Source organism: Toxorhynchites rutilus, chromosome 3 (genome assembly GCF_029784135.1).
Source record: "Toxorhynchites rutilus septentrionalis strain SRP chromosome 3, ASM2978413v1, whole genome shotgun sequence".
Taxonomy (NCBI): Eukaryota; Metazoa; Arthropoda; class Insecta; order Diptera; family Culicidae; genus Toxorhynchites; species Toxorhynchites rutilus.
In genome coordinates, this window is record NC_073746.1 from 215338782 (window position 1) to 215362125 (window position 23344).

General features: G+C 39.9%; 3 protein-coding genes across 5 annotated transcripts; all 3 read right to left on the bottom strand.

The window, feature by feature from the left end:
• Positions 1-9760: 9760 nt before the first annotated feature.
• On the bottom strand, positions 9761-11713 carry LOC129773923 (uncharacterized protein K02A2.6-like). Its single transcript, XM_055777590.1, has 2 exons — positions 11135-11713; positions 9761-11071 (listed from the first exon to the last, which is right to left on the bottom strand). The coding sequence occupies exons 1-2, from the start codon at positions 11711-11713 to the stop codon at positions 9761-9763; spliced, it is 1890 nt and encodes a 629-aa protein (XP_055633565.1).
• Positions 11714-11832: 119 nt separating this feature from the next.
• LOC129773924 (uncharacterized protein K02A2.6-like) lies at positions 11833-13220 on the bottom strand. The gene is made up of 2 exons (XM_055777591.1): positions 12870-13220; positions 11833-12825 (listed from the first exon to the last, which is right to left on the bottom strand). The coding sequence occupies exons 1-2, from the start codon at positions 13218-13220 to the stop codon at positions 11833-11835; spliced, it is 1344 nt and encodes a 447-aa protein (XP_055633566.1).
• A 7532-nt stretch (positions 13221-20752) lies between these two features.
• Positions 20753-22984, bottom strand: LOC129776041 (SAM50-like protein CG7639). 3 transcript variants are annotated; one of them, XM_055781413.1, is made up of 7 exons: positions 22738-22984; positions 22454-22629; positions 22216-22397; positions 22016-22154; positions 21373-21913; positions 21191-21317; positions 20753-21128 (listed from the first exon to the last, which is right to left on the bottom strand). In XM_055781413.1, the coding sequence occupies exons 1-7, from the start codon at positions 22756-22758 to the stop codon at positions 20977-20979; spliced, it is 1338 nt and encodes a 445-aa protein (XP_055637388.1). In that variant the 5' UTR covers positions 22759-22984; the 3' UTR covers positions 20753-20976. The 3 variants fall into 3 exon arrangements, with proteins under 3 accessions (XP_055637388.1, XP_055637387.1, XP_055637389.1); XM_055781412.1 differs by having other exon boundaries at positions 22454-22638; XM_055781414.1 differs by having other exon boundaries at positions 22454-22685.
• Between the last annotated feature and the right edge of the window lie 360 nt (positions 22985-23344).

Here is a 23344-nt window from a genome sequence, read left to right on the forward strand (position 1 = left end):
TTTTCTTCGTCTTTATTCAGTTTTGATAGTCATCTAATTGAGCCTCCTCAAAACAGAGTAATTTTTGGTCCTCCAACACTAATAACGAAATTCGACTTTTTTCCTGTTATTAATTAATAGTAAATCACCGATATAGGGTTGGAGAAAAAGAAATGTCGTATTTCTGATCTAAATTTGACGCTTTATTTAACATACCAGAGCCAGATCCGGACTATACGGTGGGTGCAATTGGACATCCTATCCGAGCTCCCGTAGCTTCTGGCGGGTCATCAAAGATATGTGAGGCCGAGCGTTGTCCTGGTGGAAAACAACACCATTCCTATTGATCATTTCTGGCCGCTTCTGGTCAATCGCCTGCTTTAAACGGTCAAACTGCTCACAGTAGAGAACCGAGTTTAGAGTCGGACCATAGTTGAGCTGCTCATAGTGGATGATTCCCTTCCAATCCCACCAAACACACAGCAAAACCTTCCTGGCCGTCAATCCGGGCTTGGCGATGGTTTGGGCCGGCTTACCGCGCTTCGACCACGACTTTTTTCGCTTTAGGTTGTCGTACGTAACCCGCTTTTCATCACCAGTCACCATCTTCTTCAAAAATGGGTCGAGTTCGATCCGTTTCAGCTGTGCATCGCAGGCATTGATTCGGTCTAAAAGATTTTTTTGCGTCAAATCGTGTGGCACCCATATATCCAGCTTTTTTGGAAACCAATCTTCTGCAAATGGTTCCAAACGGTTTTATGGTCTATACACAGTGTGGTGAACACTTTTGAGCGACACTGTAAGTCGCCAACCGATGCAACATTGTTGCTACGGTTGATTATTTTATCATGGTGTCAAATGGCGCCGACTGGTAAATTAAACATCCACGCGCAATTGACACGCTGTGTCAGCAATGGCATCGACCCTCCACATCGATGCCCGAGCGTTCTCTATGGGTCTCGCTGATATGAAATCAGAACAATAAATCATTAGTTATTCGAACCTAGAGTTGAGTAGTCTGCTGCCTAATAGAGAAAGTCCCAATTTAAGTAGTAAAATGTTAGATGGCGACTGTGGCAGCCTCACTATTAAGGCCCATTTATACGTTGCTAGTAGCTGACTTCACAACGAGCAGCTACTGACCCGGTGAACTCGCTTGACAAATGGTTGACTCGCCTTGTCCGTTCACACAATGTGAGCTGCTGACAAGAAACTAGATACTAAGTACGGGTTTACCAGAGATGCCAGACGATTTTTCAAATGTCCATCAAATAGTCAGAAACAGCAATCAGGTCCGAATTTGACAGATGATTGATCCGAAATCAACTTATTTATTGGCTGTTTTCGGCTTAGGTTTTCAGTTGAATTTATCATTACACAATTTTAAATTTTATCGCGAGACACACGCTGGCCGTGTTTACAAATACTTTGTGCTGAATTTCTTTGAACTGAGGGTACTATCCGAAAAAAGCAGAAAGAAAAAAGGATTCGGGCCAGGAATTGGATGCAAAGAAAAGGAGTAACAAATACAATACTGGAGTAACTCCACGATGATGATCCCCGAGAGTACAGAGCAGTGTTGGAAATAACACCTGAAAAAGTGAAAAAACTGTTGGATTTAATTGCTCCACAAATACAACGCCAATATACACTCATGAGTGAAACTAGAAATGATGTGCCTTTCTTCTGGAATATGGAATATATATCAGATTATTGTCGCTATTTTTTAGAACCTCGAAAGCATCCATAGCTTAATTAATTCCGAAAGTATGTGGTGCTACAAATGGCAGTCTAAAAGATTTTTCAAAATTTGATTTACTTCGCGTTGACAGCAGCTTCGTGTACCAATTTGTGAAATGAAAATGATAGTAGATTCGCCGGAGGAATAAATACGTCTCAAAAACTAAAATAATGAATGAAAATATACTTTTTTTCAAATCGAATATGTATTCTGTTTCTTAGAACAATACTTTTTTTTGCAAGTTGTGAGTGAATTTTGAATGAAAATTGTGCCCGATGATGATTTTATATTTAGATTCCCAATAAAACTGTCTCAATAAGAAAACGTGCCCCGCCAGTGTGCCAAACAAAATAACAACGATTCCGTTTAGAAACTATTAGGGTTTTATTTGTTTTTCCAATATTTTTCAAGTCTATAAATATCTTCGCATATTTTCAAATATCTTAAAAATAGAGACATTTGTTTACATTTGGCATCCCTGATTCGAACGCTAAATTCTGTTTTTTGACGTTTTGAGGGATGCGAGTGCGAGTAAATTCAAAAAACTTTGAAGTAGCTCGCACGCCGAATCACACATGACACTAACTGGCATGATGTGTTCACACGGTGTGAGTAGCTGCACTGCAGTAACTGACTAGATCGACTCGTATGCTTACTCGCACCGTCTGAACCCGGCTTTAGAGTGAGAGTGTTCTGCGGGCGAGACGGTTCTGCTGTTTTGCACCGTGCCTCGAAGTGTCGCTGGCGGGAGGATGTGATTTCCTCATGAAAATTCAGTGAATTTAGTGTTGGACAGTGGACTGTAGCGACAATGCGCTACATGTTAGCTTTTCTTGACTTTCAAGTGGTATTACTGGATCCCTCTTTAATGTTGAAGTGTTAAGTGAACAATGTCCTGAGTGGCGAACAGGGGAAAGAGCTGCCTAATGAACTGTGGGGCGCCAGTGCTCCTGAATTGTATATGGAAGTGGAAGCAGTCTTCCAGCAGCATACAGTCTGCCGACGAAGCCGCGAGAACGCGCCCGTGCACCAAATTACACCACTATGTCTGTCCTTCATCACCAGCACTGGGTTCCGAAAATATCCACTCAGTGCACAACGGCTGTAAAGAATCCGACTTGAAGCCACTAATCGAAACGGATACGAGAACCACGAAGCAGGCGACAGGCGGGACGGCCCCGTGTGAACATCGGCGAAACGGAGTGACAAATGCTTGGAATATCTTCGCAACAATCTTTTGAATGAATCGCAGAGAGCCGCATTCCATACGCTGCTAGAATTTTACTACATGAACATCGGCGAAACGGAGCGACGGTGGTGCAATGAACACTTATATATGAATTATAGATTAATTAACACATATCAGTGAAAAAGATAAATTAAATGAAGAATTCAATGTAAGTACCTTCATTTGTTTCATTTTCTTAAATAAGTGCCAAATTTTTCCACCTCGCCAATGCTGAAGAAATTGAAAAGTGAGGAACGAAGTTTGTTAAACGAATTGAAAACTATATACATAAATCTAAAAAAGAGTCCTAACAGAAAATACCTGAGGAATACTTTACTCGCCAAAAGAGAATATGCCAGACAGGTCTATAACACAATTTTATATCTGCTCGATGATTATGAACATCACGAGCAGAGGGAAATTGTGTTAGAGGCCAGAGATTTATTCGGCGGTATTCAAGTATTGATTAATTCCAAACTTGATTCCGCAAAACAGTTATTAAAATTTACGACGTTAGTAAAAATAATAATAGCATTTAACCAATTGTTTAAGAAAAATAAAATGGCTACCCCGAAGGTGGACATTAAGCTGGGAACAGCTATCGTCCAAACCTATGAGGGAAACCCGGAAGGGTTGAATCAATTTATTGATTCTGTTGCGCTGTTTGCAGACAGCGTGGAATCGGAATTCGCTGATGCAACAGCTGCACAAAAATCAGCAGCGAAAGAGACGGTAATCAGATTTATTAAAACTCGACTAACCGGGAAAGCTCGAGCAGCTGTCGGAGACAGACCACAAAACACTGAAGAAATAATAAATAAGCTTAAGACATGTTGTGGAATGAAAAAATCTCCTGATGTTTTTGTAGCAAAACTACAAGAAACGAAGCAGATTGGTGATATCAATAAATTTACCAACGAAGTCGAAAACTTAGTGTTCCTGTTGGAAAAAGCATACATATCGGAAAATATTCCCACTGAAACGGCCTGCAAAATGGCTGTTAAACAGGGAGTAAAAGCACTTTGCACCGGAGTTAGGTCCAGTGAAACCAAGCTCTTGCTAAAAGCGGGACAATTTTCGTCTTTAACTGATGCGATAGAAAAGGTGATTGAAAACGAGGGAGCATCATCTGCGAATCAAAACTCGCAAATAATGTATACCCGTCGTGGCCATTTACAACGGGGACGCGGTAGAAATCAAAACCGTGGGAATAGAAATTTTTATGCTCAAAATAATTTCAGTAACCGTGGCGGTTTTTTCAATCGTCGCGGCAGAGGAAATTTCCAGCAATACGACAATCAAAGAAATTTTCAAAATCAACGTGGTAGGGGATCGCAAAGAGGATATGGACGTGGATTCATGCAACCACGCATATTTTACGCAACTGCAGAAACTGGAAATGGTATGGCACCAGTACCACAAAATGCGCAGAATGTGCAAAATTGGAACCAGTGCCAACAACCTCCATTCCAATTTCAGCAGCAGCAACAACCACCACAGCAAAATTTTTTAGGTCAACTCCGAAGCTTTTCACAATAAATGCAACTGCATCAAATTTTGTGAAGGCATACGTTGAAATGGCCAATTCAACGTGTACTTTCATGATTGACTCAGGGGCTGACATTTCAATTTTCAAAATAGGTAAGGTAGTTAATAATCAAATAGTAGATAGAACTAATAAATGTATAATTTCTGGTATATCCGGTGAAAAATTGGAAACTGTAGCTTCAACGATTACTACATTGAAATTTCAGAATGTATTAAAATTGAATCATAGATTTCAATTGGTCAATAACGATTTCCCAATATGCACTGAAGGAATATTGGGAAGAGATTTTTTATCACAATATAAGTGTAGCATTAACTATGAATATTGGATTTTAAATTTTACGTTTAATAATATAGAAGTTAATATTCCAATTGAAGATAATCTTAATGAAGGAATACTGCTTCCGGAAAGATGCGAAGTTATTCGCCGTATCCCAAATTTAAAACTTGAAGACGATGCTTTAGTGTGTGCACAGGAAATTCAGAACGGAATTTTTTGTGGGAACACTTTAGTATCTCCGAAAACGACATATGTTAAATTTATTAATACTACGGATAAACCAGTTCTTATTCTTAATTTTAAACCCATAGTTAAACCATTGAATGATTTCATTATAGCTAATATAAATAAAAATACCGAAATTAAACAGAGATCGGATGAAATAAAACAAAAAATTGACTTTACTGAAATACCAACATACGCTAGTAAACATTTTGAGACATTGATAGAAGAATATAATGACATTTTTGCGTTGGGAGAAGATTATTTGACCACAAATAACTTCTACACTCAAAACATCGAATTGTCGGACAATGTGCCCGTATATATTCCAAATTATAGGAGTATACACGCACAAAATTCCGAAATTGAAGGTCAAGTGAATAAATTACTGGAAAACAAAATAATCGAACATTCAGTATCGGCTTATAACTCACCAATTTTATTGGTGCCCAAAAAATCGAACACTGATGATAAAAAATGGAGGATGGTCGTGGATTTCAGACAGCTAAACAAGAAAATTTTAGCCGACAGATTTCCACTTCCAAGAATCGACACAATTTTGGATCAGTTAGGAAGGGCTAAATATTTTAGCACCTTGGACCTGATGGCAGGATTCCACCAAATCCCGTTGGACCCAGAATCTAAGAAATACACTGCGTTTTCTACGTCGTCCGGGCACTACGCCTTCACGCGCTTACCGTTTGGCTTGAATATAAGCCCAAACAGTTTTCAGCGCATGATGACTATCGCCATGGCAGGATTGACGCCAGAATGTGCATTTGTTTATATCGATGATATTGTAGTTATTGGATGTTCTACAAATCATCACATTAAAAATCTGACTAAAGTGTTTGAACGATTGAGACAATACAATTTGAAACTCAATCCGGAAAAATGCCAATTCTTTAAAACAGAAGTAACGTACTTAGGCCATAAAATTTCTGATCAGGGAATACTTCCTGATGACACAAAATTTAATGTTATACAAAATTATCCAGTACCAACGAATGCGGACGAAGTTCGTAGATTCGTTGCTTTTTGTAATTACTATCGTAAGTTTGTTCCAAACTTCGCGAAGATAGCAAAACCATTAAACGAATTGTTAAAGAAAAATTCAACTTTTATTTGGAATGATGAACGCCAAACATCTTTTGAACAACTCAGAGAAAACCTATTATCTCCACCAATTTTAAGTTACCCTGACTTTTCAAAGAAATTTATTCTGACCACAGACGCTTCCAACACAGCTTGTGGAGCAGTCTTATCTCAAGAAGTAGACGGACATGATCTGCCAATAGCCTATGCAAGTAAAGCATTGAACAAAGCAGATTCTAAAAAGCCAACAATATTGCAGGAAATGATTGCCATACATTGGGCTATCAATCATTTCAAGCCATATTTGTATGGTAGAAAATTCACAATCAAAACGGATCATCGACCCCTTGTCTTTCTTTTTGGAATGAAGGAACCTACCAAAAAGTTAACACAAATGCGTCTTGATCTCGAGGATTACGATTTTGACATAGTACATATCAAAGGAAAAGACAATGTAGGCGCAGATGCACTCTCAAGAATCGTGTCATCTGACGACCTGAAAAACAAAACAATGCTCGTGGTAAACACAAGGTCCATGAGTAGGAAAAATGAAACAGCAAAACAAAACAAACCGATTATACAAGTCGAGAAGCCTGATCAACTTCTTGTGCGTGAAATCGAAAATTTACAACCAATTAGGGTTATGAAAAAGATATTAACCGAAATAAAAGACGACGTCATACACATAAAAATAAAAAGCGCAAACTTAAAGAAAACATTTGTTACAATTGAGATAAATAAAGAATGCTTACTAAATGGAAGTCAGACACTAGAGTCTGCTCTTTCAGAGCTAAATGGAATTATGATGAATATAAATGAAAAAAGGATAGCTATACCATTAAATGATACAATGTTTTCATTAATAACAGTGGAAAAATTCAAAGAAATTGCCACTAAACAAACGAAAAATTTTGAATTTTTTCTATACAGACCTCCAAGATATATACAAAATAGAGAGGAAATCGAGAAAATCTTACATGATTTTCATAACAGTTCTATCGGTGGTCACATAGGTCAACATAGACTTTACCTAAAACTACGTGATCTATATGCCTGGCATGGAATGAAGAGTTCTATAGCAAAATTCATAAAGGCCTGTGAGTTTTGTAAAACGAACAAAATAACGAAAAAAACGAAAGAAGCATCAATTGTTACAACTACTCCAGTAAGAGCATTTGATGTTATTTCGATAGATACTGTCGGGCCATTGCCTAAATCAGGAAAAAATAATCGTTATTGTATTACATTGCAGTGCGATCTCACAAAATTTATAGTTCTAATACCAATTCAAAATAAGGAAGCTAATACCATTGCTCGTGCATTAGTGGAAAACTTTATTTTGACATACGGAAACTTTTTAGAACTAAGATCGGACAGAGGTACTGAATATTGCAATGAAGTACTTTGTCAGATCGGTAAAATATTAAATTTCAAACAAACATTTTCAACCGCATATCATCCTCAGTCTATCGGTGCTTTGGAGAGAAATCATAGATGCCTTAATGAGTATCTGAGATCGTTCTCCAATGAACATCATAACGACTGGGATGACTGGATTAACTTTTACGCTTTTGTATATAATACTACCCCACATACGGACACACAATATGCACCATTTGAGTTAGTTTTTGCACGAAAACCAAATTTACCTCAAGACCTCTTTAATACAAAAATAGAACCAATCTATAACCTTGATCAGTACTACAATGAAATGAAATTTAAGTTACAAAAAAGTCATTCAGAAGCTCGAAACAAATTAATTGAACAAAAAAGATTAAGAACTGAAAATTTGAATGTAAATCTGAATCCAATCAATGTATCTGTAGGAGATTTAATATATATTACTAACGAAAATCGCAAAAAATTGGACCCATTCTATATAGGTCCCTTTAAAATAGTAAAAGTAGAAGGATGCAACTGTGATGTGGAAGATTTGGCACAGGGAAAACAAATGAAAGTACATAAAAATAGAATTATAAAACTATAAATGAGAAAATTTAAAATTTACTTTTGAAAGAGGGAAGGAAAGGTCATTCATTTATTCAAATCCATTCAGGGACAAATATTCTCTACGAAATATAAATAATAAATTTTAAATTTTTCGAAATAATCATGGTCAATATATTTTAGGTGTATAAGAACAAAAATGTAAACCTTTGTATTATCATCAGCGAAATTCCTAGAGAACCTCAACTAAAATTCAAATCACGAATAATTTGCTATGCTACATTCTTCTTCCGAAAGGGGGAAGGTGTGGTGAACACTTTTGAGCGACACTGTAAGTCGCCAACCGATGCAACATTGTTGCTACGGTTGATTATTTTATCATGGTGTCAAATTGCGCCGACTGGTAAATTAAACATCCACGCGCAATTGACACGCTGTGTCAGCAATGGCATCGACCCTCCACATCGATGCCCGAGCGTTCTCTATGGGTCTCGCTGATATGAAATCAGAACAATAAATCATTAGTTATTCGAACCTAGAGTTGAGTAGTCTGCTGCCTAATAGAGAAAGTCCCAATTTAAGTAGTAAAATGTTAGAACAGTTCCTGGCCAATCGAGCGAGTGCTCACATGCCGGTCTAATTGGATGATTTCAACCTTCTAGATAATTACCAGATGATAAAAGGTTCTGGAATTTCAAGTTTTCATATTTCTAATATTCTTTGTCTCTGTCTTGGTAAACTAATAATATGTCTTCCAAATGCGTTGAAATAAAACTAGACTGGTTCTTTAAATACGTCTATTCTCTTATTACGTTACACACACTCTTTGCAGATACACGGGCCAAAGGTTGTGCAGTCCACTGATGATTCAACAAGAGCCAAAGGTTGTACCGCTCATGACAACTCTACACGAGCTGATGATTGAGCCGGCTAGTGATCATTCTATCCTGGATTCCTCGAGTCGAGAAGACGCACCACGCTAGATATGGGGTACATACTAGGGGGGCGTTGCTGATTAATGGTCAGCTGCATCCCAATAGGAAGTATCCCGTGTCGGGCACACGTACAGAGCATTGGAGACAGCAACATCCCAATTACGAGAACACTTGTAATACTAGTAATACGAGTAATCGGTTACATATTACTAACATAGACAATAAGAAAAACTGTCAAAATATTGAACTCCGGCCCCGTCAGGCTAACGCCATATGAGCCTTGATAAAAATATATATTTTGGAAAAAAAAAATGGAATGAAAAATTTTCTTTCTTCTATCGCAGTCAATGGTTGCTGCGATTGGTTGTACATTTTTATATGGACACATTAACAAGGTGCTTCATAATAGCTGGGTTAGAAAACATTTTTATACGAACACTATCAAGGTGCTTCGTAATAGCTGGGATGGAACATCTCCCCCCTTAAGCCATTCAGTACGGCTCAAATCGAACTGGCAACCGGATCTGTCGTCGCTTCCTTACCGTAGTCGCAACCGTGTCTGGCACTGGGTTTGACTGTAGTAGATCTTCATCGCTGTCTTCCGAATAGTACTCGGAATCATCAGTGCTGACCTCTTGATGGGACAGATCTACTTCTTCAAGTACTGGCCTGGTTGCTAAAGCTGGAACCGCTGTTGAGACATCTAGGCCAAATCCGTCGAAGAATACCGATAATGCGCTTGAATCTTGGCTCGAATTGGAATCAGAAACAGACTCGACCGCACGTCACTTCAGTTGATTGGTGTGTGAACGTATGAGCCGCTGACGATCCGAAAGAAAGACGTTGTAGTTCACTCTCCCGATACGCTCGATAATTGTGGCAGCTTGCCATTGCCAAGAATTGCCTATATGGACTTGAGCATTCACGAAATCACCAGGTACGAACTGTCTCGAAACTGGTCCGTGTTCCCTGTTCAAACGATCGTTTTGTCTTCCTGCTTTTGATTGTGGTGCTGTACTAGAATGCTTGGTTGGAAGTAATAATGATGATACTGTACGAATCGGTCGTCCGAATATCATTTCCGCTGGAGATTTGTCACCGAGGTCAGCTGTTGGTGTCGATCGGTAAACGTGCAAAAACGTTTGAAATGCTTCCTGCAATGTCTCTCCCCCCGATCGAATTTTCCGAAGAGTGCGCTTCAGAGTGTCCACAAACCGTTCTGCTAATCCATTTGACTGAGGATGGTACGGTGCCGTACGGACGTGACGGATGCCCAGTTGCTCACAGAATGTCTGGAACTCATAACTGGTGAATTGAGTACCATTATCCGAGACGATGGTTTCTGGTACTCCGAACGTTGCGAAAGATTGGGAAAGTAGTTTCGTTGTTGTTCTGGTCGTTGTGGTTTTTGTTGCGTACACTTCAGGCCATTTGGTGTACGGGTCAACTGTAACCAGGAAAAATACGCCATCCACAGGTCCAGCGTAGTCAATATGGATGCGTGACCACGGTTTGTCTGGAATGGGCCACGATTCCGGAGCTGTTTTGACCGGTGCTTTTCCAGCGGTGCAGCATGGAGTGCAGCGCCGGACGTGATCTTCGATGTCATTGTCGATTCCCGGCCAGTAAACGAAACTGCGAGCAATGGACTTCATGCGAACCATGCCTGGATGTCCGCGATGAAACTGCTTCAGGATTTGCTTTCGAAACTTACTTGGCACGACAACTCTGTCATGAAACAATATACAGCCATCCAAATGAGTAAGGGATTCCCGTCTATTGAAGTAGGGACGAACTTCTGGATCTGTGATTGATAGTCCATCTTTTGGCCAGCCATCATGGACGAATGTCAGCACCGACTGTAGAACTGTATCTGTCTTCATCGCTCTTTGAATGGCTGCGAACGAAACAGGTACTTGGTTGATAGTGTCGTGGATGATACTCGCCATGTCTTCTTCTAGAGAAATAGTTGCCACAACGTAATCCTCCTCTGGTTGCTTGGAACGATCGATCAGTCTGGACAGCATGTCGGCGCACCCGAACTCGTTGGTTGATACGTAACGGATATCGAAATCATAGTTGAGAAGTATCAGCGCCTACCGTTGAAGACGATTTGCTGTATGCAATGGAATACCTTTCTTCGAACCAAAAATTGATACCAGTGGTTTACGGTCCGTAAGAAGAGTGAATCGACGACCCAACAAATACTTGTGGAATTTTTTCACGCCATAGATAAGCGCAAGTGCTTCATTTTCTGGCTGTCCGTAACCTTGCACCGCTGGGGTGAGCGATTTTGATGCATGCTGGATTGCTTTCAGATAACCGTTTGGAAATTCGTGAAATATAACTGCACCGATACCAGTGCTGGAAGCGTCTGCGGCTACGATGATTGGTAGTTTTGGATCGTAGTGTGTCAACAACATATCAGATTGCAGGACTTGCTTGAACCGCTCAAAAGATTTCTGACAATCGGGATCCCATTTCCACTTTGCATCTTTCTTCAATAATTTATCCAAAGGATGTCGAAGCTCGTGGATGTTGCGAACGAATCTGCCATAGAAATTAATGGCTCCCAGGTACGATCGCAGCTCGGAAACATTAGTGGGTGCTGGTATAGATGCAATGGCTTGGAGCTTCTCAGGATCTGGACGGATGCCGTTCTGATCGACGATATGTCCCAAATAGCCGATTTCGGTTTGAAAAAAAACGACATTTTTCCAGCTTGACGTGTAACCCATATTTCTCTAGGCGTTGCAATAGCTTATTCAGTGATGCCTTGTGTGCTTTCCAGGTTGGTCTGAAAATGATGACATCGTCAAGAAACGATCGAACACCAGGAATGTCAGCAATCATGGTGTCAACCGACCGTTGAAATGCTCCAGGCGCTGATTTCACTCCCGAAGCGAGGCGGTTGAACTGGAATAAGCCTCGGTGCGTGGTTATGGTGTGTATCAAAAGGAATCGACCACAGATTAAACATGTCGATCCAATCAATTCCCAGTACGTTGAGATCCGGCGATGACGTTACAAAACACTGGCCACGCTTGACCATGCCGTTGAGGGTGACGTCATAATTGAATTCGCCAATGAGGACAAGTGGTCCTCCGGATGCGTTGGATGCTTCGATCAGTGATGGAGTCAGCTTCGGTTGTCCCAGTTGTTGCCATGTTGTTTCGGAAATAAACGTGATATCGCTGGCGGAGTCCAGTTGTAGCGAAATAGCGATGCCGTTGATGATGATACCCACGAATTTGCGTTTCCGGGTATTGTTTGCGATGTGGTTCACGAAAATCCCTTTGGCTTGAGATCTGGAACTAGCCTTCTTCTTCTTATGGAACGGCTTCTTCTCACCGCTCGAAGACATCTGAATACAGCCACAGTAGCCTTCTTTGTGACCGGTGCGGTTGCATACCCTGCATACATGATCCGAGAATGGACAGTCTCGAACGTAGTGCATCTGACCACACTGCCAGCAGGGAGTACGAGGGATGGACTTGTTTTCCGTTTTCGGCAGACGCTGCGGATTTCCGGGTTTCTTCTCCGAAATGCTGTGGACCGAATTTTTCGAACTTGGTGGATGTTCGATCATCGTAGTGTCCGACTTGAGATTGACGAGCCCTTGAAATTCGTCGATCAATGTTTGGATAGTTACCGGTGCTTCTGCCGTCTCGCCTTCGATGCGGGAAAGAAGCCTTGCTCGAACGTCCGCATAGCGCGATGCCTTGAGACCGCAGACAAAAATCAAGCACTTGAATTGATCGATTTTCAAGTCTTGAAAATCGAACTCTTCGCATGCCCTGTTGACCTTGCCACCATAGCTGATAATGTCGTCCGTCTCAGCTTTCACCAGCTGCAGACATTGGTAGCGCTTGTGGAATACAGAAGACTGTCTACCGAAGACTTTTGATAGCGTCTTGCAGTGTCGGCAAACGTGACGTCTTTCGGTAGCTTCGGAAGGATATAATTCACGTAACGACTATGTGATGAAGTGTCCAACTTCCGGAGCAGGAGCCGAACCTTTGCTGCATCATCCAGACTTCGTGCGTCCCTTTCGAACAAATCCGAGTAACGGGCAAACCATTTGTCGAAAGTGGTGCCGTTCTCCGGAACGAAACTGAACTCGCTGATGTTGGTTGGAAGTGATTCCAGAACTTGCTCTGGGTTCGTTGCTTGTGGAACAGCCAACAGTTGGAGAAGTTTGGACATCTGAAGAATTGCTGCTTGTAGTTCGTCGTTCGTCGCCATCCTCCCTCTGGTTCGATTCTGGAGTTGTTGAGAATCCAGAAAAATATCCTCGTCGCCAATTAAAATGTCTTCCAAATGCGTTGAAATAAAACTAGACTGGTTCTTTAAATACGTCTATTCTCTTATTACCTTACACATGGAATGAAAAATTTTCTTTCTTCTATCGCAGTCAATGGTTGCTGCGATTGGTTGTACATTTTTATATGAAAACATTAACAAGGTGCTTCATAATAGCTGGGATAGAAAACATTTTTATACGAACATTATCAAGGTGCTTCGTAATAGCTGGGATGGAACAACTAAGAATTAATGCCTGTTTTTGATGGAGTACAAAAAGATGATATAAAAGAATTTCTAGGAACTACCTGCGACTTGTTTTCTATTCGATATTGTTCAGTCCATATATTATGAAAAAATATACCCGAAACTATAACTGTAAAAAATAACCATAAGCCTCCAATTAGTATGTAGTTTACAGTTTACAATTCTTCCACAAGTGCATTTCTTTCACAAGTGTGTATTTCTATGACCATTGTATTTAGCGAATAAAGCCGGGTTTAGACGTTGTAAGTTACTCGGTTGCGAGTAAACGTTCAACGATCCGATGAATTACGAACGCACCCATTCCACGAAATTTGACACTTGATTTGTATGTATGGGGCTACTCATAGACCTATGCGCGAGTATAGGAGTGTTAAAGAACAATTGAGTAGTCAGCGAACGTGTCGTATAAGCTAAATTGTAGCGGAAAAAAATGCTGCTCGATCAAAGGCGATCCGATGCCACGGATAGTGAATTTACAAAGGAGTGTTTGAGGCAGCGACTCAAACGATTAGCCTATCACGAAACGATTTAAGAGTATAGCAGAAGATCTGATTAAAAAGTTTGAAAGTAAGATCTGCTGACATTGTATTTTATTCAGTGATGATATTTCTGATGCAATCTATTAGCTATATTTTTGGGACATATCCAAAGAATTTGAAGTGACGGAAACATTCATTTGACTTTTCTTAACATTTTGGCGTCCGGCGACACCACAGTGGTTACGCGCGAAAACAAGCACCTGAATGCCGGCAACATCACAGTGGTTACGTGTGCATAGTATCTCAGTGGCCGGTAACAGCTATCAAGTTTTATGTCTTTATAACTAGTGGAGGTGGGGAAAAACGGACATATTAAGAAGAACTTCAATTATATCTTTCGAAACTCATGTTTTTCCAAACTTAAATGCTGTTTCTTGCATTGATGTTTTTCGAATTTATCGGCCGAATATTTTTCAATGTTTTTACTAAAATTAAAACAGACCGAAAAGTAGAACATTTTTTCGATGAGTACCCGCATGGACATATAGTGGAGTGTATATCTTCACAAATTCATGAAAGTAGGGGAACAGGGTTGAGAACTTATGAAAACTAACGATAAGATTAGTAAAACTCAACAATTTCTAATTTCGCGATAATGTCAAGAACGGGCGGCGACAAGCCAAGTAATCCAAGTTAGCGCTGCCGGCGCCAAGCGTATATTTTTTTACGAACCGTGCGGACGTCAAAGTGTTAAGAAAAGGACGACAATAGGCAACGATATCTTCAACGAGCCGCGTGAAGTTCAGCAAGAATTCGATCCATTTTTGAAGAAAATTTCCAATGCTGTTACTGATGGAGCTCCTGATTTCTGTGGTAAGATTAATTTTGATTACGCTTTCCATATTTCGTATTAATATTGACTTTTTACCTTAGTAAAAATCGAAAGTACTATTTGTGAGTTGCAAGCATTTCTTGAATATGTGAAGGCACAATATGACGACATTCTATCTTTCACTTAAAACCGGGCCAAAATATCAATAACGAGGAATGTATAGCAGATCTAATTTTTCTAACATCACAAGCCATCTGAACAATTTGAACCTGAGCCTGCGAAGGAAATCGGTTCACAAAAAAATTGGACAAAGCACATGAAAAATTCTCCAAACTTTTGTAATATTGTAACAAGATTTTTAATGGCTGAAAGAACACACAATTTAACTGTGAAACCCGTGAACAAAACCCCAACTCTATGGCTAGCATAAAAATGCCTTGAACCATTGTCGACGAGAAAACAAATATGTTTCGGGAGGATAGAATTTTTAGGCTGCGTGAAAGATGGAAGATTGTTTAACAAAATAATGAGAATGTAGAATGTAGAATAAAGTTGAATGAATGTAAGTCTGTATATAAAAATATGCTTTTGTTTCCTCAAAAAGTGGGACGAACTTTTCGGACAGCCCAATATGAGTTATCCTGATTTATTCCTGATTTTTATTTTCATTCCCCCTGATTTTTTGGAAAATTTTTGTTGGTAACCTTGTTAACATCTAACATTCAACACCTCTGATGGCAATTTCCTGTAAATGAAGTATGTTACATGTTCTAAGGGGTGAAACGATCAAATTCGACGTTGGGAGTGCATTTATGCGTTATGCACGGCGTCTACTAATCAATTTATTCGACATAAAACACGACATGCAAATATTCAGTTATTGAATGCCTATTTTTTCGATCTGTTCGATTATCCCCGGGATCCGCGGAATAGTCTGGCAATGTCATCTCAGATAGCTTGAGCTTGGGTAGACTGTACAATTCGTAGTTGCTCTCCGTGATTGACCCGAACCAACCAAATTGCACAAAGAACACACAGAATGACGCTTGGGACTAGCAAATCATTCTCGTTGTGCAATTTTCGGTGATTCGAGCTTTAAATGGTCAATAACGACGCCGGCCACGTCCTTATAGTCACCAGGGGAAGGGAAGGAATGTTAGTATGATATTCGCCGTCCGAAGACCAGAAGGGTCGCCTCTATAGCGTGGTTCCCATGGGAGGGATAGTTGTTAGTGGGCAGAGATAAAAATCAGGATTCACTGAGGTAAGTGATGTGATTTTGTGAACGCGAAATATCGGCCAACCACACTGCAGAGATTATCCTTTGGTATCCTGAAAAGGAAACCCTGTAAAATAATTTGACCGGCCATATACTATATTATTAATCGCACGTATTTTTGTCGAACTTCAATCACGACGACAGAGTTATTTTTGTGAAACCCAAGAAGGAACTGAAAAAACTCCCCTAAAATCAATCGAACCTACGGTATATTCAATTGTTCATCACGCATACTCTTCATCAAATTTCTATAACGACGACGAAGAGTTATCTTTGGGAAACCTGAGAAGGTAACCATGAGTGCGAAAATGCAGTCGAATCGTATGCAATCGCGAAAAGTAAACAGCTATACAGAACTGTATCGGTGCGGCAGCCACTGTCCCCTCGCCTCACACGCATCGAGTGTACGAAATAGCCTGACTCCAATTATATATCCAATATCCAATATAATAGCACTCAAGGCTACGGTAAGGCTAGGCGCAAATTGAGAAGCGTATAGCGCTCGTAAACGAACGCGAGACTACCAACACGACTCATACGTGCCACAAACGTAGCGTGGTGGAGCGCATATTGAGTCGCAGTTTGGTGTAAATAACATGCCACTCGCATACAATGACTGATTAACACAGAGTTGTGCGATATATTTATTTACTAACACAATCACCCGACCAGTACAGCCATACAGTGTCAAACCCACGGCGCTATATGATTGTTCACCAACACAACTACCACAACCGGCATGACCAGCACGAGAAACTGTGGTTCAGCCACAGCGTCGCGCGAGTCGTGTCTCGCGAGCGCACAATCTCGCGTCATCTGGCCAATTTGCGCCGTTCTATCTGTTTCCATTAGCCACAAAAACAGGCGCTATATCGCGCCAAGTTACTCGCGCTATATGCGTCTCAATTTGCGCCTTGCCTAACAGTGGATCCGAGCTCTAACGAAAACTTTACTGCACAACTGGCGCAAAAAAAAACCTCTATGCTACCCCGAAGCACACGAGTCCGAAACAAGCGAGGGAAAGCAATGCACCCACACTAATACAATTCCGTGCAGCTGAAATCCCACGACTGTATACGGCTCATACAGTCACATTCTCATACAGCCGCAGCTCAATATAGACTGACACTTTCAATCCCTCTCACAACACTGAGAGACTCTCTGTATTAGAGATGGGCAAATCAGCTCGTCATGGTGAGCGGCTCAGAGCCGTTCAGCTCATACAAGTGAGCTGCTCATTTGGAACAGCTCTTCAGCTCAGTTGAATTTTGCAGTTGTCCACACAATTGCATATGAAACGCAAAATCACCATGGGACATTGAATAGTGTGCATTTTTTAATAGACGGAAAGCAAAAAATAAACGAATTTAATTCGTAATTGTACAAAAACTAAAACTGATATGAATTCTAATAATATAATATACAACAAATACTGTATGCTGAAATCCAACATAGAAGATGCTTAGGATATGCTAAACTTAAACAACAGAAAAACCAGCAGTAGCCAAATAGAATGCCTCCAGGAATATTGGCCGAGACAACGTTTTTTTAAAAAAAAACCATCGAGATTTTTTTTTTGCATCCGAGGATATAAAAATAAATCCACTAATAGGTGCAACGAGAAATAATTATTCGCGATCACAAAGGTAACAAAAGGACCAGTATCAATCATCAACATTTATGCCGGGTGGTTTTCTGAATTGTTTTGATTCAGCACGCGGAAATAAATGTATGTGTTTCCACAGTAATGTTTAAATAACAATGTAATATATTAAATTTATTTACAAGCATATAATAATGTGTATTATTTTGTTTGGCCATATAAGAAAAATGTAATGAAGTAACGAACGATTGAATATCTTCAAAACAAAAACCTTTTTTCCTATCTGGCATCTCTGCTAAAGCTAAAGTACGAAGAGGGATACACGAAAACAAACTGACGTCATGCCATGAAGCGCGGGAGACGAAAAATTCTTTCGCGTCTCGCAATTCACACTCTCTGCAGCTTTTGCGCTCCACAGCTATGATATTAGTGCTTGGGAGGTAAATTGTTCTCCATCAGATCAGAAGGGCCAAGTGCAGTGTAAACATATAAAAGTTTGAATGAAAATTTTTACTTAATATTGTTTGATTACCTAACACATGTAGTTCTGACACTCACTTAACCATTTGTCGATGCATTTCCTGTTTGTTCCACAAATAATTACTATTATAATATAAAACCATCATTAGACACAGTTTTCGTTCAATATTCTGCGATATCGGAAAAAAAACTTTTATTTAATCACATAAAATAAATATTCGATACGTTAAAGTAAATTTTCATTCATAATTTTGATTTTGAAATTTATTCCACCTGAATATCCATCATTATTTTCACCTCCCAATGAAAGCACACGTAGCTTAATGCCGTCTACTCTACTCTTCAAAATCAGAATCCGAATTGGATTACGATTCCAATAATACAAAAGCAAAAGCAGCAGGTTTTCCATTTTCATAGTCTTTATTTTTAGATTTTCCAAAACAATATTCGGAACTTGACAGTTCAGTATAGTTGTATTGGTGAACCCGAGTGCCAACCCGTGAAACATCTCAGTGCGAAACTAACAGCTTTCGAGGCGAACTAGTGCGACACTGAGTGCGAAACTGAGTGAATAAAAAAACGTTTTGACAGCAGTTAGTGCGGCACTGGGGTTGAAACTGAACAAAAACGAATTCGCTATTAAAATAACTTAGCTGGGATGTTGACGTTTCTCAACATGGTAAGGTTATCGTCCTGCTAGCTGTGATTCCTCCCTCGATGTCTGCTGGATAGATCATGCACTAGAGTTATGTCTCTCATACACGCACACAATACACGAGAGAGTTGAAAAACGACGCGGGAAACGAGCAAAACTTGCAACCGCAAAACCTTCACAAACGATCACTTTTCATGTGACTGCAAAAATCCGAAATATCTTATAACAAAATCACTATTTCACGTTTTAAAAACTTTGCTCAAGCCGAACAATATCTTTCATTGACAAACTATTCTCAAAAACGAATTGAGCCGAAACACGGTAAAATATTCCAAAGGAAATAATAACCCCAAACGCGTAGCTAAGAAAGACATTATTTTTCGATCTTCCAGACAGGGGTACCCCCTTAAACATTAATTCTGGGGGAGTCCCATGTAGGAGACCCAACAAAGAAAGTTTTATAACATAGTATTCAATAGAGGCGGCAGATCCCGAGAGTGTAATTTGTCTGACAAAACTTCTTTTGAAACAGAATCAAAGACCCCCTTTATGTCCAAGAATACTGAAGCCATTTGCTTTTTTTGAGCGTAAGCCATTTGAATTTCTGAAGAAAGCAACGTAAGATAATCATTCGTCCCCTTGCCCATGCGGAACCCATATTGTGTATCTGATAGTAGGACATTTGTTTCAGCCCATCGATCAAGGCGAAACAAGACCTTTTTCTCCAACAATTTCCGAATACAAGACAGCATTGCTATTGGGCGGTACGAATTGAAGTCGGACGTGGTTTTTCCGGGTTCCTGAACAGCTATAACTCGTACTTGTCTCCATCTGGAAAAATATTATGTTCCAGAAATCGATTGGATAAATTCAACAAGCAATGTTTTGCCAGATCAGGTAGGTTTTTCCACAAGTTGAACTTAATTCCGATCCAACCCTGAAGCAGATATATTACAAGAAAGGAGAGCAAGAGAGAACTCTATCATCGAAAACTCGTAATCAACATCGCACCTATCTTGTGGTATATCTCGAACAATTTCTCACATGGAAGCAGAATCCGGACAAACTTTCCGTTCATCGATGTGAATATTCCTCGCTTTCATTCGTTGAAGAGCGATGTCTCTTGTTTCGAGCCACTTTCCATATTTTTTTCATAGACGTTTCTCGTGTCAAACCTCCCACAAAATTTCGTCATTAAGCACGTTTTTTCCCATTGATCATTTTTTTCAACTGATTCTCAAGAGCTTTGAAAATTATCAATCGTTCCAAGTTTTCGAAAAGCTTTGAATGCATTCGATTTATCTACATAAAGGTTAGAACACTGGCCACCATGGATTGGGAGGCCTCCGACGGAAGGTGGAACCTGGGATCAAACGAAAAGAAAGTTATATTCCTCCAATGGAGGTAAACCATCTCTGGAATTGATGGCTAGTGCAATCGTGTCGGCATATTCTTTCCAGTCAATGTGTCTTGTTAGGTCATATGCCATGTTCATAGATTCAGAAGAATTCGACCCATTGGTGATGGAAATTTCGATTAGCAAGTGATCACTTCCGTTGATCCTGGATTACATTCCACTTGCAATCTAACGATAGTGAATTCGAGCAAAGCGAAAGGTCAAGAGCACTTGGGTGTTGTTGTTTTGTGTTCTTACCCCCGTATTCAACACTGTCATATTGAAGCTGTTACAAAGGTCATATATCAACAATGAACGGATGTCGTACGTAAAGTAATTTTGAAAACAATAATTTTGTTCTTGAAGTTGACAAAATAGATTGTTTCAAAATACGGAATTAAAACGCTATTAGAAAGACGAATAAGTGCAGTGACCTGTGAGAGATTGAGTCTTGTGTTTTTTCGATTCCTCAATAAAGCATTAATTTACATGCGAAACCAGCGATAACTCATTTATGGGCTCAATACATATGAACCAACACTCATTCATGAGAATAAGTCTCATTTCAGTTATGTAATTAAAATTATCAATAAAATTCACTCATTTTTTTCATAGTTGTGCTTTTTTCTTTGCTCTTTTGTTAATAACTAATCTGGAGCTACGTAAAATGCCTAACAATCAAGTAAGTTTTTTATCAATTGGATAATTCTAAATAAACTCATAACCTATGCCAAACTGAAAGCCTTTCTTCACTCGATCTCCAGCTTCGAAAGACAAAGGGTGGCAGTAGTTAAATTCAATTCGTGCCTTCTGTCCTAATCTAAATGCAAGACCAACGCCAGCGGTACTCCGCAACTTATCTGAAAATCACAGAAAATATTGCAAAAATGATCCGATTTGTCAATGAATTAGGCATAATCACCTGTAGTGAACATATTGCACGTTCCGAAATTATAAAAGAAATGCGTCCTAAAAAGATTTCCGAAACCACCGAAGTAACTTCCGAATGGTAATGGACTCCACACATGAATACCCGAAGCCCAATAGGACTGCAAAATTCAGCTTTCATGTTAAACTGATCGTTGGAACATATTCAATACGAACCTGACAGCCAGCTGCCACGCCTTCCCTGGACGAGCACGCACCAGCCACTTCGAAACCTCGTAAAGACTGCGGCCCTCCAGGGAAGAATAGTTGGTTAATGGGAATAGCTTCCTTCAATTTATCATTGAATAAGACTCCAATCCGGCCGGTCATTTGTAACGAAATTCCAGCAAAGAGAGGAACATTCATTTCGCAATGAACATCAGACTTCACTATGCCAAACTGCGAGAGTGAGCTTCCGATCATCTCATTCGTTGTTTTCATGAATACACCGTTGGTAGGGAACACGTTACTGTCGCGGCCTTCGAATACCCCAATATATCGTACAATTGCCGCTAGCTTGGGGCCACAATTCTCTCGCACAAAGAATGGCGTCAGCTTATCAAGAGCAAAAATTTCCTTCATTCCGATCTCGTACTGCAAACTGTTACTCAACCCAAATGGCAACGTGAACGAAAAATCTAGCAATATTCCAGTTTCGTCCGTTCGAAACTTCGACCAAGGTGCTGGCGAAGAATGCTTGAAAATCGATATCGATGTCCTGAAATAGATTTATATGGTCTATAAGTGAACAACTTCTGGCAGAACATTTTGTATATGTTAAGAACAGACATGTTACTTGATTGTAGATGAAACAACTTACTCAGGGTTGTAGTCACCAATGACTGTGTGATAGTAAGGCTTCGTGAAGCGTAAATTAAGTACACTACTTTTCACGTAACTGTAGCTGTAGTTTAAGCTAAGGCGTTCTCCTCGTCCGAAAATATTAGGTGATGTTAACTCTGAAGATTGTATACATATCGTGTGTCCCAATAAATTTGATATAGTATATGCTCATGATACCTGCAGTTGCTGCTCCGTCATTCTGACCTAGCTCAGTACCAATGCTTCCTGTCAGTCGGGAAAGTTCGTCCCCCTGGAACGTAATTTCATAACCATTCTTCGTAGCAGACTTTCCTTTGCTGACATCTATATGGACCTTCAAATTTTTGTATATTCCTAATTGCATCAGATTGTCTTTCACGCTAAAAAGTTAGTTTTACATTTAACTATATTTCCGTAAGAATGTTGGACAACAAACTTGGTAGTTTCAGTGATAACATCCTGAAAGTTCTGGGCCCTGAACAGGCTTTGGATGGCTCGTTGAACATAATCATCGTGAGTTCGGTTGAGTCCACTTATGTTGATCCGATCAACCCGAGCTTTGAATGTCGTGAAATCGAGATTGCTTTTTCCTCCGCCGCTTGCTGAAGTTTCCTGAAACAACTGCGGATGACTTCAGTAGCCCTTTATTTATGGATGTTTTGAATAATCTGCACGAATTTCAATTTAATATACAGTATTATGATTGATTATTCGGCTCACCTTTGATTTGCCGCTTCCCATATTTGAAAACTCAATGCGTTATGTAACCTTTATGGAGCGATACGCAAGAACTCTATGTTTTGGTAGTGTTTGGTGCCAAATTTATAATTTTCAAAATTAGTTTCCCAAATAAATCCCAAGTTGCACTATATTCAACCATTTACCCTAAAAAACTACATGCTTCATACGGACTCGTAAAATGATGAATGAAATCGTGAACACATTTTGACATTCAGAAGTGATATACAAGGATGTTAAGCAAATAATAAACAAAAGGTGCCTCAGCATCGGGCAGGGGTGTGCTATGCAATCGATATTTAGTTTCGCAATTACAGATCAGTGATTTACCTCTAATCCGCGTTGACGGCATTAGCTTCGTATTAAGTGCGATTCACATACAACATACACGTCACGTTCACGTCCCGTCACGTCACGATACGTCAATGATTCTACCATGCAATTCTCATGAAAACATTCACATACACCAGCAACGTAACGACCCGTCAGCATACGTTCAACGAAAACGACCGGCAGGGTTTGTAGAAAAGAATAATTGACGGAGACGGACGGCTCATTTGGTTTTTGTCTGGGCTTTGTGTCTCGGCTT

Coding starts and splice junctions, on each gene's coding strand:
- LOC129773923 (XM_055777590.1), bottom strand. CDS start 11,713: ATGGGTTACACGTCAAGCTGGAAAAATGTCGTTTTTTTTCAAACCGAA. Junction 11,072..11,134: donor TTACGGACCGTAAACCACTG/GTATCAATTTTT, acceptor CTTCAACGGTAG/GCGCTGATACTTCTCAACTA.
- LOC129773924 (XM_055777591.1), bottom strand. CDS start 13,220: ATGGCGACGAACGACGAACTACAAGCAGCAATTCTTCAGATGTCCAAA. Junction 12,826..12,869: donor GACGCTATCAAAAGTCTTCG/GTAGACAGTCTT, acceptor CAATGTCTGCAG/CTGGTGAAAGCTGAGACGGA.
- LOC129776041 (XM_055781412.1), bottom strand. CDS start 22,758: ATGGGAAGCGGCAAATCAAAG. Junction 22,639..22,737: donor TGGGAAGCGGCAAATCAAAG/GTGAGCCGAATA, acceptor AGTCATCCGCAG/TTGTTTCAGGAAACTTCAGC. Junction 21,914..22,015: donor ATTGGTGACTACAACCCTGA/GTAAGTTGTTTC, acceptor AATCTATTTCAG/GACATCGATATCGATTTTCA.